This window comes from Manis javanica, chromosome 4 (genome assembly GCF_040802235.1).
Source record: "Manis javanica isolate MJ-LG chromosome 4, MJ_LKY, whole genome shotgun sequence".
Lineage (NCBI taxonomy): Eukaryota > Metazoa > Chordata > Mammalia > Pholidota > Manidae > Manis > Manis javanica.
Window position 1 is genome coordinate 104,532,835 of NC_133159.1, and position 15,312 is coordinate 104,548,146.

The window sequence follows — 15,312 nt, forward strand, 5'->3', positions numbered from 1 at the left end:
GGTTATAAAACCATGGTTTGTGTAACTGATAAATGATGACACTAAGGGTGGAGGACAGAAAAGAGTCTTTTGAACTTGTCATCCCACACAGAGAACAGCATCTCTCGAGGGAGAGTCCCTGTCTTTCCATTTTCAGACCCTGGGAGGTATGCGGGTGGAAGGGCTTGGTGGAGAGGCACAGGAAGAGAGCAGAAAGGGAGAGAAGAGGGGGCGCAGCCAGGCCTGCTCGTAGGCCAGCCTGAAAGTCCTCAGGAAAAATTTCAGTGCACAGGGATGAAAGAGTAAGGACAAAACAGAGATTTTTGGAACTGGACAAGGGAAGAAAGGTAAACGCCTACAAGGCTATTTTCTCCTCCTACCCCTGGGCAGAAATCTGTCACAGAAACAAACTGGTCTCATCTGTGTCCAGCTGGTTTTCTTGGCACACATCCCCCACCCTCTGAATGGGCCCAGATGAGCTCACTTATGCCGGTGACTGGCCCATGACTCCCCGAGCCCCACCACCCACCCAGGCTTCTGCTTCCACCTGCCCCCCTTGGTATTTTACTAGTCATCTCCACTTTTCTAACTTTATCACCAAAGAAGTCAGAGAAATGAATAAGGCTATTCAAAAGACACAAACTCAGTAGATTAAAAATGTTATGGAATATAGGAATTCACTTCTCTATCACATCCAATTCATTTATTTGTCAAGTATTCATTGAGGTATAATTTTGTGCCAGGCACTAAGTTGGGTACCGGGGGAAAATTTAAAATGAGAGGGTCTACTGGGAAAGATGAACAAATAAACAATCAGTCTGATAAGGTACACAGGCTGTCAAAAGACCTCAGAGGGTCTCCAATCCGCATGGGGGTGGGAATAGAGAAGGCACGTCAGTGAAATAGGTGCCTTTGACACATCAAAAACTTTCTATTTCGAAAGGTAGGTTGGGGAGGAGAAGGTGAAAGACAGCTGAGGGGACAGCATGGGCAAAGGTGCCAAATGTGGGAGGGCAGAAAAGACTTCCAGCAACATCAAGTGAAACTGGACAAGTCAAAGGAACTAAAATAATGCAGCCTGAAAAGCAGTATGATCATTTCTGCATCTGCTCCAGAGAAACCTGACAAGTGTGATTAGTATAATACTTAAGAGAACATCACATGCTCCTGTGTATGAGAATGCAAGAGGGAAGCTCCTGTGTATGAGAATGCAAGAGGGAATTATTTCTAACAGTTTTTAAGCTCAGCAACAACAGGGGACGCAGAGGCCACATGTGCTTAAACTTTATTTTGATGATACAGAGATGTTACATATAATCAGCCTATGAAGTATAGAGGTGGTTTACAAAGGATAAACCTTCACTGTTTGGAGAGGACAGATCAGACAACTTTTTATGATATTAAAAAAAATCATAGGGGAATAAGGAGGTGTAAGAGAGAAAGAAAAAGGGAGAACACATTGAGGATTGTCCAATCTAACTATGAAGTCACAAGGCACAGCCAGTGTATTCAAACAGCTCACTGTTTTTTGATCAATGTGTGCCACTTTACAAAATACCCACAAATCCCAAACCAGCTTCTCTCATTCTCTCTGCACTAGTTAGCATTAACCCCAAAATATTTAGGAATCAATGATCTCATGATTTATTTTCTATTTTGCTCTTATGTTAAAATTATTTGGCTGAGTGTTCCTCTTCAGGGTTTCTGCTCAAGACTTTACTTAATGGTAGCTTACAAAGAATCTGGGTTAAAAACAGTTGCTGATCCAAGGAGAAGAAGAAATACATTTCCTTGATTTGATTCTTAGTTCCTTCTCAAATATATTGTTTCTTTCTCCTTCCTAGGAGAACCACTTTTGTCTTAGTCACACAAAATGAGTCATTTTTGCAGTTTGAATTCCCTTCACATGCATCTTACAATAATACTAAAATCAACTCACAGTAAGTATAGTGCCCTTTGCAGGAAAAGAGCTATAACTTAACCATTCAAATATAATCACTACCTTATGTGGGGCTCACTGAATTTCAGCATTGAAAAGCACTCTAAACTTCTTCTTAGCCAGTACTAGAGTATACAGGAACAAAAGGAGAAGCAAAACTGATCCAGGATGAATGATACCAGGAAACAAACAAGGAGACCAATTATGGTCTCAATATGATGACATAAAAAACTCAAGTTAGTCAATAAATATTTGTGTGCCTCTTGTATACCTGGCACTTTTTTAGGCACTTGGGATACATCACTAACAAAGATAAAGATCCTAGCTTTTGCTTTGGAGAAGGGAAAAGGCAGCAGAATCTGGAAAGGACAGACAATAAAGAATAGACATAATATGAAGTAAATTATATAGTGCAAATTACTTAATAATAAGATGGATAAGTGTTACAGAGAAATAAAAGAAAAAGCAGTCCAGGGCCAGTAATTAAAGAGGGAAGAGGAAAGAGAGAATAGTTACGATCTGAACTAGAGTGATCGGAGCAGGCCTCTACTAAAAAGGCAGAGATTTGAAATGTGGATGGTACAGCCCTTTAGGAGTTGCAGAATACCTCAACAAGCTACTCTGACTCCTGCCTTGGTTTCCCCATTTTTAGAACTGAAATCATAATTCTCTTCAAATAAGGGTGTTATGTACTTAAGATAAGACTAGTATTTTAAGCAACATTTTAGTCTCTTGAAGTAGGGGGAGCTCTGGAGGGAGGAGCAAGGACAATGGTAATGCATTACGAAAAGGACTCGGTGAAAGAAAATCAATTCCAGGCACTATTTCCCTATATGGAAATAAAGTTAATACTTTTCAAACTCCACCTGGAATATAACAATATTGAGCATAAAATCTCACAAATTGTGTAAATATATATTCACAATGCTACTGCATCATCTGTTGTTTCAAATTCTTCTTTTAATTTCCTTTTATGCATTGTCCAAGCTGATGTCATCTGTTTTAGACCATGGGATCTCCAAAAGGCAAGAACTAGTCTGCTAAACTATTTTTAAATGTTTGTATGATGCCATACATTGGCTGATACGTAACAAACTATTTAATCATAATTAGAAGTGTGTCCTTTATCTTATGACATGAACCTACTTTTTTTTTAACCTAAACACCTCAAAGCATTTAACAAAATGTCTCACACATTGTCAAAGCACTTTCACAGGCAGACACGCAATGCAGAGTGATGCAACAAGATTCACAGAGCACAGGCTTTGGAAATAACCTGCTGGGCTTCAGGGCACAGTTTAATCACATGTCAGCTGTGAAGTTTTAGGTACATAATTTAACATCTCCGAACTTGAATTACTTAACCTGGGAAAACTCAAAAAATAATACCTATCCCCAAAGTTTTTGTGTAATTGAGCTAATGGATGCAGAAGTACCTGGCATAATGCCCGACTCATAAGAGGCATTAAATAAACATTAGTTTTCTCTTTCCAAATCTCCCCCTCCCGCACAGAACCCTCCATCTCAATCCCTAACACACACGTGCACACACACACTTCATCAGTGAGTAAATAAATGTCTTACTTTAAACTATAAGCAGAGCATAAGAGACAGCCAAGATCTCCTTCCTGTATCCCACTAGCCCTGGCAGCTTCTCAGCTGTGGAATCCCTGGTTATTTCCTTTCTCAAGGAGGAGATCTATTCTGGTTTGACAGATCCTTTCCTGGACACACTCTCAGAATTCCCTGAGGTTCTTATCGTGGCTAATGGATAACAATGCAGAGACTACAGAAGTGAATAATCACTCTCTCCTAGCTAAAAACTTCCTTTATTGACTTCTCTTACTTCCTGTCAGTATTTTGCTGCCAAATCAACCTCTTGTTCCAGGCAACTATTAAAAGTAATTTTCTTGAAACCGAAAAACACATTTAGCCTTCAACAATAAATCACAGTAACCTTAATTACCATCCACTTAGACTATTAGGATATTTGTAAAATTATTTACATTTCTATTTCCTTCTTTAACCCTTAAAATGCAAATATGGGAGTGAAAAAAGATATCTGCTATTCCTTCTACATGATATGTGGATGGCAGTAATATTATGTTAATAAAAATTTATTTAGTGTCTAGAATGGTAACATTATTCTTCATCAAAAGTGAAACTAAAAGCAATATAACTGACAGCTGGTTCTTGTGGCTTATAGTCAAACAAATGGCATAAAGTTTTCTATTCTACCACTGTATCCCAAGCACAGCATAGCGCCTAGGACATAGCCAGCAGGCAACACATTTTTACTAAACAAAATGCATAAATTACCACTTGGTTCTATATGGAGGACCAACATATAACTTTCAATCCCCAAAAGATAAAACACACAATCCCATTATATGTTAACCATACCCACAACACTGGAATATAAGATTCCAATTCCAAAAGAGCAGTTAGAACAACTTTTTGAGGCACTTTTCCTTCTTTTGTTTTTGCTTCTTTTGCTACAGTTTTCCTTCTTTTGTTTTTGCACTAAGGATATCATATAAAAACACAATCTTTGTTGCTTAGTAAGTCATCTGCTCCAGCTGCTTGTGTTCTGCTCCCAATCAAAAATCTCAGTTTTCGCCTCCTCCTCATTTTATAAGGAGTTTAGTTGAATTGGCCAGGCTTGCTCCTTTCTCCATCTCTGCAGAACACTGGACACCAAACTCCCAGATATGACTCCTCTTTCTGCTTCTATCTTGGAGTTAGAAGATACTTTCACAGATTATGCCACACATAATCTATTGGCACTCACTGAAAAGTGCTCACTTTCTAACAGAACATGACCCTCATGCCATTTCCAAAATTTTTCTAGCTTCAAGTCAGGGGAGGTTTACCCCTAACCCTAACCCTAACCCTAACCCTGAGGGTCAGAAGCCCAGGGAAAATCACAAAAGGGTGGGTGGATTTAGGTAATAGGAAAATAATCTATTATTTCATCTGAGGAAAAAGCATATGGTAAAGGTGACTGATCACATTATTATTTTCATTTCAGTTTAAAGTACTTTATTAATCACCATATATATTTTTCAATGTCTAATTCTCATTGTTTTCTTTTCTAATCCATAGACTTATCTATCTCTTTCCCAAAGCTCTCTTGCCCTTATTTCTTATGTTACTCCAAAAAGGACAATAAATAATTTCCTAGCCACTCTTCATAAATCCCAATATGTTAAATTACCCCCTACTCAGTTTATGGACTACATTGGGCCCATAAAACTCCACCCTCACCAGCAACTCACCCTACAAAAAATTCTCACTTCCCCTTTTCCCTGCTGGGAGGGATACTTTCTAAAGGAGCAATTAACCTATACCTACCACCTTGCTTCTGTGCTGGAGGCACAGCCCCCAATCCCAACACACTAGGGGACTACTCACCTGGAAGGCAGTTGCATTCAAAAGTGAAGTCACCAGTCTGCCGGCAGGTGCCCCCGTTGACACAGGGTGAGGGTGCACAGGGCACATAGGGGCTGTCACAGTGCTGGCCTGTGAAGCCCTGGGGGCACTGGCACTGATAGGAACCTGGTAGGTTGAGGCAAGTGCCACCATGCTGGCATTGTCCTGGAATATCACATTCATTGACATCAGTCTCACACTTCTGCCCTGTGAAGCCTGAGAGGCATCTGCAGGAGAACTGGTTGGCCACAGTAGTACAGGTGCTTCCATTTGCACAGGGATGAGACAGACAGGCATCCGTCCATTGGCACAGCTCACCTAAAGAAAGGATAACACAGCTCAGTACTGCCTATAGAAGTGGAAGTAACTCCCTCTTCAGCACCCACAGCCCCTACTCAGTAGGTCACATCAGGAAGTTACTGCATGGAGAATCCCAAAGTTCTCTGAAATTTTCAGGAAGAAGCCCAAATCAGAGCCTCCTCAGGATCATCTGACATAAGCACTCCCCAGGGCCCTCAGCCGAGACACAGGGAGGGGACTTCAGGCTAGTCATGTGAAGCCCAGTTCTGCAGGATTCCATCAGTGCCCACGTCAAATAAGGGTCTAGATCCATCTACTGTCTGCTCCTCCATTTGGGATGCCATCTTCCTTTTTGTTTATGCAGTGATCTCTGTTACTGTTCTCTACTTACCTTGACAACTCTGTGCATAAGTCACCATTGCTATAAAGTGATCCACAATGCCCCCATCAGCTCCCCAAATCTCTCTCTCTCTCCCTCTTTCTCTCTCTCTCTCACACACACACACACACAACACCCCTACACATGTGTACAAACACCCCAAGTTTGCTGATTTCTTTCATTGAATCACCTGCTACACTGGCAGGAGCCAGTTCCCTTTAGTAGGCTCTCAAACCATGTCTTTTGAATGGATGAAATGTATTGGTAGTTTCCACAATATATAGTTACTAAATATACCCCTTAGATGATAGAAACAAGTCAATACTATTTCCATTTTTTTTAAAATGCAACACACATGCTCACATATTCTGTGACACATTTTACTAATTGTGGTCTTGCTATAAATATTGCTTGATTTGTTTGAAGAGGATAAAGAATCTCTGGATCTTTATATATGTAATGAACTAGAAACTGCCATGAAATAAAGGTCTAATAACTCTTGTGGCCTCTCTCAGGTAGAAAAGCACCAGAAGTAGCAGGAAGACTCTCACATGCTGAATCATAAGGCATGACTCCAAGAAATCAAAGCAGATTCTTTGAGGTAAAAACAAAGAAAAATTACTCCCATGCTACTAGTCAATTTGATATTCATGTAGCTTTTTGCTTCATTAGCTTAAGCTTTTTTTTAAACTAAAGATATGAGAGCTCTCTGAATTTTTAACACTCCAGTTGGTTACCTACATAAACATTCAAATATTTGGCTGCCATAGAAAAGCAAGTAAGAGCCATAACAGTTTTTCTAAAAGGAAGGAAGTGACAAATGAGTACAGAGAATGTTCTCTCCCTATCAAGGAATTTCAAACCAAAGAGGAAAGTTGCAATAGAAATCTGGGCACAACACACATAATTTCAGGGTGCTAAGCACAGAAAAAAGTGAAGAACTGAAATTTTTCTTCCTATTTTTTCTTCATTCCACTGAGAGGTACTTACATATAGTGGAGAAGAGATAAAAATGGTTACTTCTGGCAACCGTGTGTATCTGAGTTTTGCCTACAACTGAAACAGAAAGGTCCCTGAACTTGGTCCATTTAGAAGCAACCTATAAGCCCTAATTTCCTGCCTCTGTCTCTCATCTCTGAGTGGAGACAAGCTAATAAGGTCTGACTAGGAAGGGGATAAAGCTATCACAAAACCAAAAGGATGAGCTTGACCTGTGGTGATTCCTAAAGTGACAGACAAAAGCAGCAGATGTATAAAGATGATCAGAACCCTACAGAACACCAAGAAGATCCTTTCAAGGGCAAAGGACGTTTTAATGTGGGTATCACTTCAGAGTAACATTTTAATTATGAAGAAAGCATTACTGCAATTTCGACTAGTCAAAATTAAAATGTTTTAAATGGGTATGCCCTCCCTTGCCTTGCAGAGCAAAACTCAAAACTGACTATCAGAAAAAAATTTTCTCTTAACCACCAAATCTCTTCAAGGACACAGCAGCAATGCTGTCAGAGTCATGATGAAGATAATGGATCATCCTATCTATCCTCTACTCCTACCAACACCTTTTAATGAGAAATCAGAACAAGTATTCCAAACTCACTGACCCAGTCTGGTGTTTTGAATATGTTTTTTATTTCTGTTTATTAGATGTACAGAAATGTTGGTGTATGAGGGATAAAATGGTGAATGGCTCTCCTTTTCTCATCTAACTTAATAAATACTTATGGTCCATTTTGAATAAAACTCAGACCCACCTCCAAAGAACCCATAATTTAGTAAGATGAGAGACATGTAAAAAAATAATTTCAATAAAACATGACACATACAATAATAGAGCACAGAGACTACCTGCCCAAAGGAATCATGAAAGGGTCACTAACACAGAGTTTTAAGTAAAAAGGGCATTCCAGGCAAAGGGGTGTGCAACAGCATGGAGGCAGCAGGAAGCATGATGTTTTCAGGAAATGATGAGAATGTTGGCATGACTAGAGCTAGATGCCTGTGGGGAGATAAGGCTATGAAAAGTTGTGAGACCTGGACTGTAAAGGGCTTAGGCAAGCCATGTACAAGAGTTAGCAGTTTCTTCTGTGGATGATAAAAAGTCAATAGACATTGTAAGAAGGCGGGTTTGTGGAAAAATTTGCATTTATAATTAAAGATGTAGCAATGTGAAAGACACACAAGATGGGGAGAAAGTAAAGGCAAGGAACCTAGTTAGGAAACTGTAGTCTGACAATATGGACCTCAACTATAGAGTAGGAGAGGAAATAGAGAAGAGTAAACAGGTGACACATAATTCAGAGGCTGGGCTGAGTCTAAGTGGGGTAAGGACGAGGAAGAGGGTGTTTCTAGTTTGGAGTACTTGGAGTATACACTGGTGCCATCTATTTATATCAACATGTTGAGTCTGACATACCTTTTGAATTTCCAAGGATACTATGCAACACAAAGTTAGAAATATGAGCCTGAATGTCAGAGTGGAGGTGGAGTCAAGAGGATGACTGAGAATCACCAGCAACTGATAAAGATAATCACAGCTGAAGCAACTGGACGTAATGAAATTCTCTGGGGGATGCTCAGATACTGCTTAAAAGACAGCTTAAAACAGAGTTCTAAGGAACATAAAAATTTAATGGATGAAGACAAGGCAATACAGAAGCAAAAGGAACCATCAGAGCTCAGAAAACCAGAAAAGTCAGCACCCTGAATGTCCAGGGAGAGATGATTTCACAAAGCAAGTAGTCAATAGCACAAACAGCTTTTCTTCTGGTGAGAATGAAGTAATTCTGATCTCCAATCTTGACATATATAATTTAGGCAATCAAATACTTCTGAGTAGTTTTTTTCTTTCTTTATGCCCTTCCTATAACTCTCAGAAGTAAGTTAAAGATAGTAGTCTGGAACATTCCAGTCCCTTACCATTACTGTTAAATGTGCACCAGAGTTGGGAACGCTTACAAGCTAGATGCTAAAATCTAAGAGATGCTGAATAAAGGTAGCTGCTGAGAATAGGGAAGTATGGGCCCAAATTCCATTTGTTACCTGTAAAACCAACTTGGCAGGTGCACTCATAGGCGTTCCGGCTAAGCACATGGCAGGTGCCTCCATTCAGGCAGGGGTGAGACACAAAGCAGGAGTGAGCGGTAGAGTACTGGCAGTCCTCGCCTGTGAACCCCAGGGCACACCGGCATGTGGCTTTCCCCAACAGGGCCTGGCCCACACATGTCCCACCATTCTGGCAGCGATCCTTTTCACAGGGGTCTCGATGCTGACAATATTCTCCCAAGAAGCCCTCTGGACATCTGTGTGGAAGAGAGAGGAGCCCATGAAAACACTTGACTTCTTTAAGTCCACACACTTATGAGAGAGACAATGCAGTCCACTCAAAAAAATACTAGATGGTGAATTGGGAGACTTGAAAGCACAATCTGTAAAACTGTCTCACTTTACCAGAAGTGCTTAGAGAATGCAGCCAAACACTCCATGTTCTTTTGAGTCTTGGCAGAAGACCAAGCGGATGATCCAGTATGGTGTGCCACGGCCAGTCAGCATGACCCTTATTCAAAGGCAACTCAGTTTTTCTCATGTAGGCACAGGCTGCAGGGTGTAACACTCCATTTTGTGAAGCATTATTGATACTTGTCTGTTTAGATTCATTAATTTTCTCATTTTGACTAAGTCATTTGATATTAAGACATTCATATGATAATTCCAGAACTGAACCTTTTATGCTCTCCAATAATTGAGACTGTGATAAAGAATGAAAAAGAAGGTACAGGAATGAGAAGATTCAAAGTGGTTTTTTTTTTTACTTAACTCTATTAAGATATAAGTAGCAAGGAGCTGTTTTAACCTCCAAAAAAGTACTAAATATAATTAAAATAACATAAAAAATATCTAAGGTACCATATAAACACTGTAGTGAAGAAGGGAAAACAATTCAAGAATAACATTCTATAACACTTTCCACATGGTGTGTTGAAGAATCTTTTCATATGCCAACCACTGATTGCTAAAACACACAACCATCCCAAATTGTGTATATTATTTATGACAATTTTCTCCAAACAGCATAAAAAAAGACATGGAAAGTCATTTTCATAATAAAGAGGTTGTTTTAATGGGACCTCTGAGAAGCATTTAAAAGAAGCACAAACTTTTAAGAACTCTGTAAATTTTACCATTTGGCTGTCACCCTAGATATCTGATTCAACCTATTTCTCCATTTACTTCTTGGAGGACAGAAAATTAAATCAAATCTACAAAGCTGTTTCACCACTACCTTGAAGATAATGCATGTAAACCAAACTGTAAATCTTCCCCCTCAAACCAGCTCCCATCACAGCCTCCTACATCCAATCACTGCAACCTGGTTCTCCCAGTCACCTGAGACTTAAAGCACCAGAGTCATGTTTTACTCCTTCCTGACTGTGCCAATCATATCTAAGACACTTCATTAGCCATTGGCTGGCAAGGCAAGGTCTTTAGAGGTCACAGTTATGAGAACAGAAGGAGGATCAGATGTTAGGGACCCAAGACAGAATATGCCCAGATGAATGACACAGTATAAAATGGCTGGAGGAGGAATCAGAGCTGGTAAGTAGCTACAGTGGCAGTGCTGTAACTGGCCACAGTCTCCTCACACCTCCCAGAGCTATGTACAGCAAGCGTGGCAGAGCCAGAAGCAGCTCGAGCTTCGGACCTCTTCACGAGCAAGTGAAGTGAGAGATCAAGAGACAGTGAGAGGAGGAAACAGCACTGAAACCAAAGACTGGTGGAAGATTCCTTGAGGAGTCGCACCTTATACGGATAAAAGGCCTGTCTGGATGGAGTCTTGGTGCTGCGACCGTGAACTAGTTACTTTATTTCACTGACCATTAGTTCTCTCCCCTTTTAAATAGTTTACAGGGCTACCTATATCATAGGATTATTGTTAGAATTAACAAAATCAAGAAAGTGAAAACCCTTATATCGTACATTAAAAAGTTTTGCAGGTACCAAAGGGAAAGGGACAGAGGAGGATGGGTGGGTAGGGAGTGATAAGGGGGGGGAGAAGAAAGGAGGTATTATGATTAGCATGCATAATGGGGGGGTGGGAGAAAGGGGAGGGCTGTACAACACAGAGAAGACAAGTAGGGATTCTATAACATTTTGCTATGCTGATGGACAGTGACTGTAAAGGGGTTTGTGGGGGGACCTGGTATAGGGGAGAGCCTAGTAAACATAATATTCTTCATGTAATTGTAGATTAATGATAACAAAAAAAAAAGGAAAGAAAAGGGGGATTACTCCCTGATAGGATAACACTAACTGTAAATCAACAATTAACGCACGCTTTAAATATCCTTAATTTTGATCATTTAAAGGGTGTCAGATGATCAGCTATGGAAATACATTTTTCTGATAATATTCCTTTCTCTTAAAAAAAAAAAAGCAGTTCCTGTGTGGTGATCTCCAATAAGTTCTTCCCAATGGTATAAAGGGCATATCAAAGTGTGGGCAAAGGGTTTGTTTGAGTTTATACAGAGGATCAAAGCCTAATTTGGCTACCCAGAAAACGAATTAAGACACAATATGAAGAAGAACTTCCAACATCAACATCCTCTGGAAGAGTCATTCCAGAAGATGATCATCAAAAAACTTCAACAAAGATCCTGGCGCTGTTGCAGTTGTAGCTGCATTCATCCCACTGGTTCCTGGACTTGCCATTGGAATGAAGAAGGAGATATCTAAGCTGGCCTGTGTATGCAGTAAAACAACAAATTTGACTGGATCTATACTGTCGGAACTCAACCAAGAATTAGGAGAAGTGCAAGTTGCAGAGCTCCAAAATCTTGTGACTATAGACTATCTACTGTTGAAAGAACATACGGGATGTGAACAGTTCCCAGGAATGTGTTGTTTTAATTTGTCTGATTTTTCTCAAACTATTCAAATTCAGTTAGACAATATCCATCATGTCACTGATAAATTTCACAAATGCCTAGGGTGCCTAACTGGTTTTTTTGGTTTCACTGGGTATGGCTGGTAATTGTAGGTCTGCTTTGGTTATGTAGCTGTATTCCTATTATGTTAATGTGTGCATGCAATTTAATTAGTAGTTTAAAACCTATACATGCTTATGTTACACTACAAGAAGATATGTCAAAGAAATAATCAATCTTCCCATGTTTTCTTCCATCTGCTACTTCTATAGCTTTTCTTCTTCCTTCCTAATTACAACCCCTAAGTAGAATTCATGCCTCATATCGAAATTGCCGAGTATCATAATTCCTCCAGGTGGTAAAGATACCTCAAGACAAGTGCTGGGCATAGAAGCCACAGGGCATAAATCTGCAAAGAAGTAAAAAGCTAACCTTTTCAAACAATATTGCTTCTCTCTCACTTACCAACTTTACATTTCCCTGTATGGCCCGGAAGATGACTGGTTAGCCAGAGACGGGTAAGATTCCTCAAGGGAGAAACAACCTAAGACAGGCACAGTCACAGGGGGTACATCAGGTGAGAAATTGGGGATCAACAGAGGTGAGGCTTAGAACCCCACCCCCCCTGTTCTGAGGTAAATCTTCTGCATCCGTGGATGTTTTGTTGCCCTTGTCTAGCTTGGATTAATACTTAGTCTACAGGCACACACCTGATCATGTACATTTCCCCTCTTACAGCACTAAACTATGTTTTCTACCTTTATCTTGCATCAACCTACCACTTCAGCATTTTATTAAAAATAATAATAATAATAATAATAATAATAATAATAATAATAATAAGGGAGAAATGTGGGATTCATGTATAAATCAAGTATAAAAATCAAAAGAATAAACATAATTGACCTGATTGTTTATAGTTCATAATGCATGATCAAAACCGAAAGTTTCTGTGATGACTGCCCTTGCACTGTTCACCATGTGAGAACTTATTCACTATGTAAGAATTTGTTCGTTATGCTTCAGAAGACTGGAGACTGTTGAGAATTAGGCTTGGGGTTGATTAATGATTGTGCATTGAGTCCCCTATACAGAATTTTATTGTTGTTAACAACCATTTGATCAATAAATATGAGAGATGCCCTCTCACAAAAAAAAAAAGTTTTGCAAGTGAAAACATTTTTCTACCTTTGTACTTGAGGAAAATAAGCTTTATTTAGATTATAGCTTTATTTGATAATAAAACTGGCTGTTTTCTGATTTTTTTTAAGTAGAGGAGCAAAAAATATGTATCACAGCTGAAATTAACCCTGAGCTATATTATTAAAAGCACTTCCAACTTATTCTAGAAATCTGTTATAGATGATGTTAAAAACTGTAATACAATTCTCACTCATAGTGACAGTTCTCCAGGCATTAAGCCTGACTGACAACTCTTGGTTCTCCCATTCAGAAATTACTCACCTTGAAGTAATGGCAAACTTTTAAACTTGGGTGGGCTTTGCCCAGCTTTGCTACTGGGCTTTTACATCACCACCTCCTCCCCAACACTACCAAGTGGCAAGTACTCAGAGATGCAAACTCTTTTAAGTGTTATCATTATAAACATGTAATGAAAACATAAGGTTCTCAAGAAAACAAAAATGAAATAATATGAAATATTCTGGAGCCCCCAAAAAAGTATTTCTGAATTATATGTTACTAGGATTTAATCTACATTGTTGCTGCCTACCAAGTATGGAAACGTAAGTTTCAACTAACATACATTTAAGAAAGCAGTAGAAGTAGAAATCGCAAACTACAGTTCTACTCTGGCCCACTGCCTGATTTTGTATGGCCCATAAGCTGAGAGTGGTTTTTGTATTTTTAAATGGTTAGGAAAAAAAATCAAAAAGAGGATAATATTTTGTGACATTTAAAAATTACATGAAATTCAGTATCAGTGTCCATAAGCAAAGTCTTATTGGAACATAGCCACACTCATTCATTTATGGACTGTCTATGGCTACTTTTTCATTACAATAAATGGGTTGCGTAGTTGCAATAAGACCATATGGCCTATAAAAATGTATTCTATCAGGTGTTCTACTGAAAACGTTTGCCAGCTCCTAAGAATGAAGCCTAATTTTTTAAGTGGTGTCCAACATGCTTATTAATAGTGATGTTGATGAAGAATGTTCTCATATCAGTTTCCACAAATACTACATTCATTCACTCATGCAACAAACATTTAGGAAGTTTGTATTATGTGCCAGGCATTGTCTAGTGCTAGGAAAATCTTTGAATGTGAGTCTAAATTCTAGTAGGAGAAGACAAAAACCAAAATTAGTAAGTAAAATATATAATTTGTCAAGTGGAGTTAAGTGTTATGAAAAAAAAAACAGGAAAAGTGGATAGGAAGGACTGGGAATAGTAGGGTAAATAAAGTTAGGTGTTTTGGTTTTAAAAACTAACTCAGAGAAGGCCTCACTGAGAAGGCACAGTTGAGTCAAGACCTGGATGAGGTGAGGAACTAGCCACCTGGGTATCTAGGGGAAGTATGTTCAAGGCAGAGGAAACAGCATATGCTAAAATAGGAATGGTTCTGGCATGTTTGAGGAATAGCAAGAAAACCTCTCAGGCTGTACCACAAGGATTAAGAAAAAGTGTAGTAGAAAACAGGTAAGAGCTGTAGCAGGGAGAAAGATCATGAAGGGCCTTTCGGCCACTGTAAAGAAGGTTTTAGAGTTTTATGCTACATGAGGTAACATTAACTTACCCTTCTAAAGTCCCACATCTTATTTTTATGTGAAACTAGACCTATTGTTGGTATAATAAAAAAGACTTAATTTCTTATTTAAGATGTTCTAGGATATTAATAGGCTACAAATAGATAGCATCCTATTTCACTATAAAATATGTACAAGTCTCTTTTAACCTACATTTTTCATTAAACCTCATTTCCCTTTCCAAATTCTTTCTTCACAGCTAAATACTTCTATAGCTGTAGCCTAATTTCACAGATGTCTTCACTTTCTTTTCCATCTACTTCTTACTTGTCCCTTTGCAACAAAACTTAAATTTTAATTATTGCCTCACCATTTTAGTGGCTCTTCTATGCTTAAGATAATAATATCAATAAAAATAATAGGTTCTAAGAGGAACAACTCTCCCCTGTCAAGTTCAGTGGTCTCATCTGAGATTTCATCATGAGGAAATTCTCTCTCCTACAGGAGATATTTCTGACCATGCCTTCCATCATTTTAATCTTTTTTTTTTGAGAGGGCATCTCTCATATTTATTGATCAAATGGTTGTTAACAACAATAAAATTCTGTATAGGGGACTCAATGCATAATCATTAATCAACCCCAAGCCTTA

General features: G+C 38.9%; 1 protein-coding gene across 1 annotated transcript in view; it reads right to left on the reverse strand.

The window, feature by feature from the left end:
- NOTCH2 (notch receptor 2) overlaps positions 1 to 15,312 on the reverse strand; it is a 161,723-nt gene that overhangs the window by 74,918 nt on the left and 71,493 nt on the right. Inside the window, exons 3-4 of the mRNA XM_017650050.3 lie at positions 9,072 to 9,331; positions 5,333 to 5,668 (exon numbers count right to left, since the gene is read on the reverse strand). Coding sequence (XP_017505539.3) covers positions 5,333 to 5,668; positions 9,072 to 9,331 — 596 coding nt within the window. The remainder of the gene's footprint in view (positions 1 to 5,332; positions 5,669 to 9,071; positions 9,332 to 15,312) is intronic.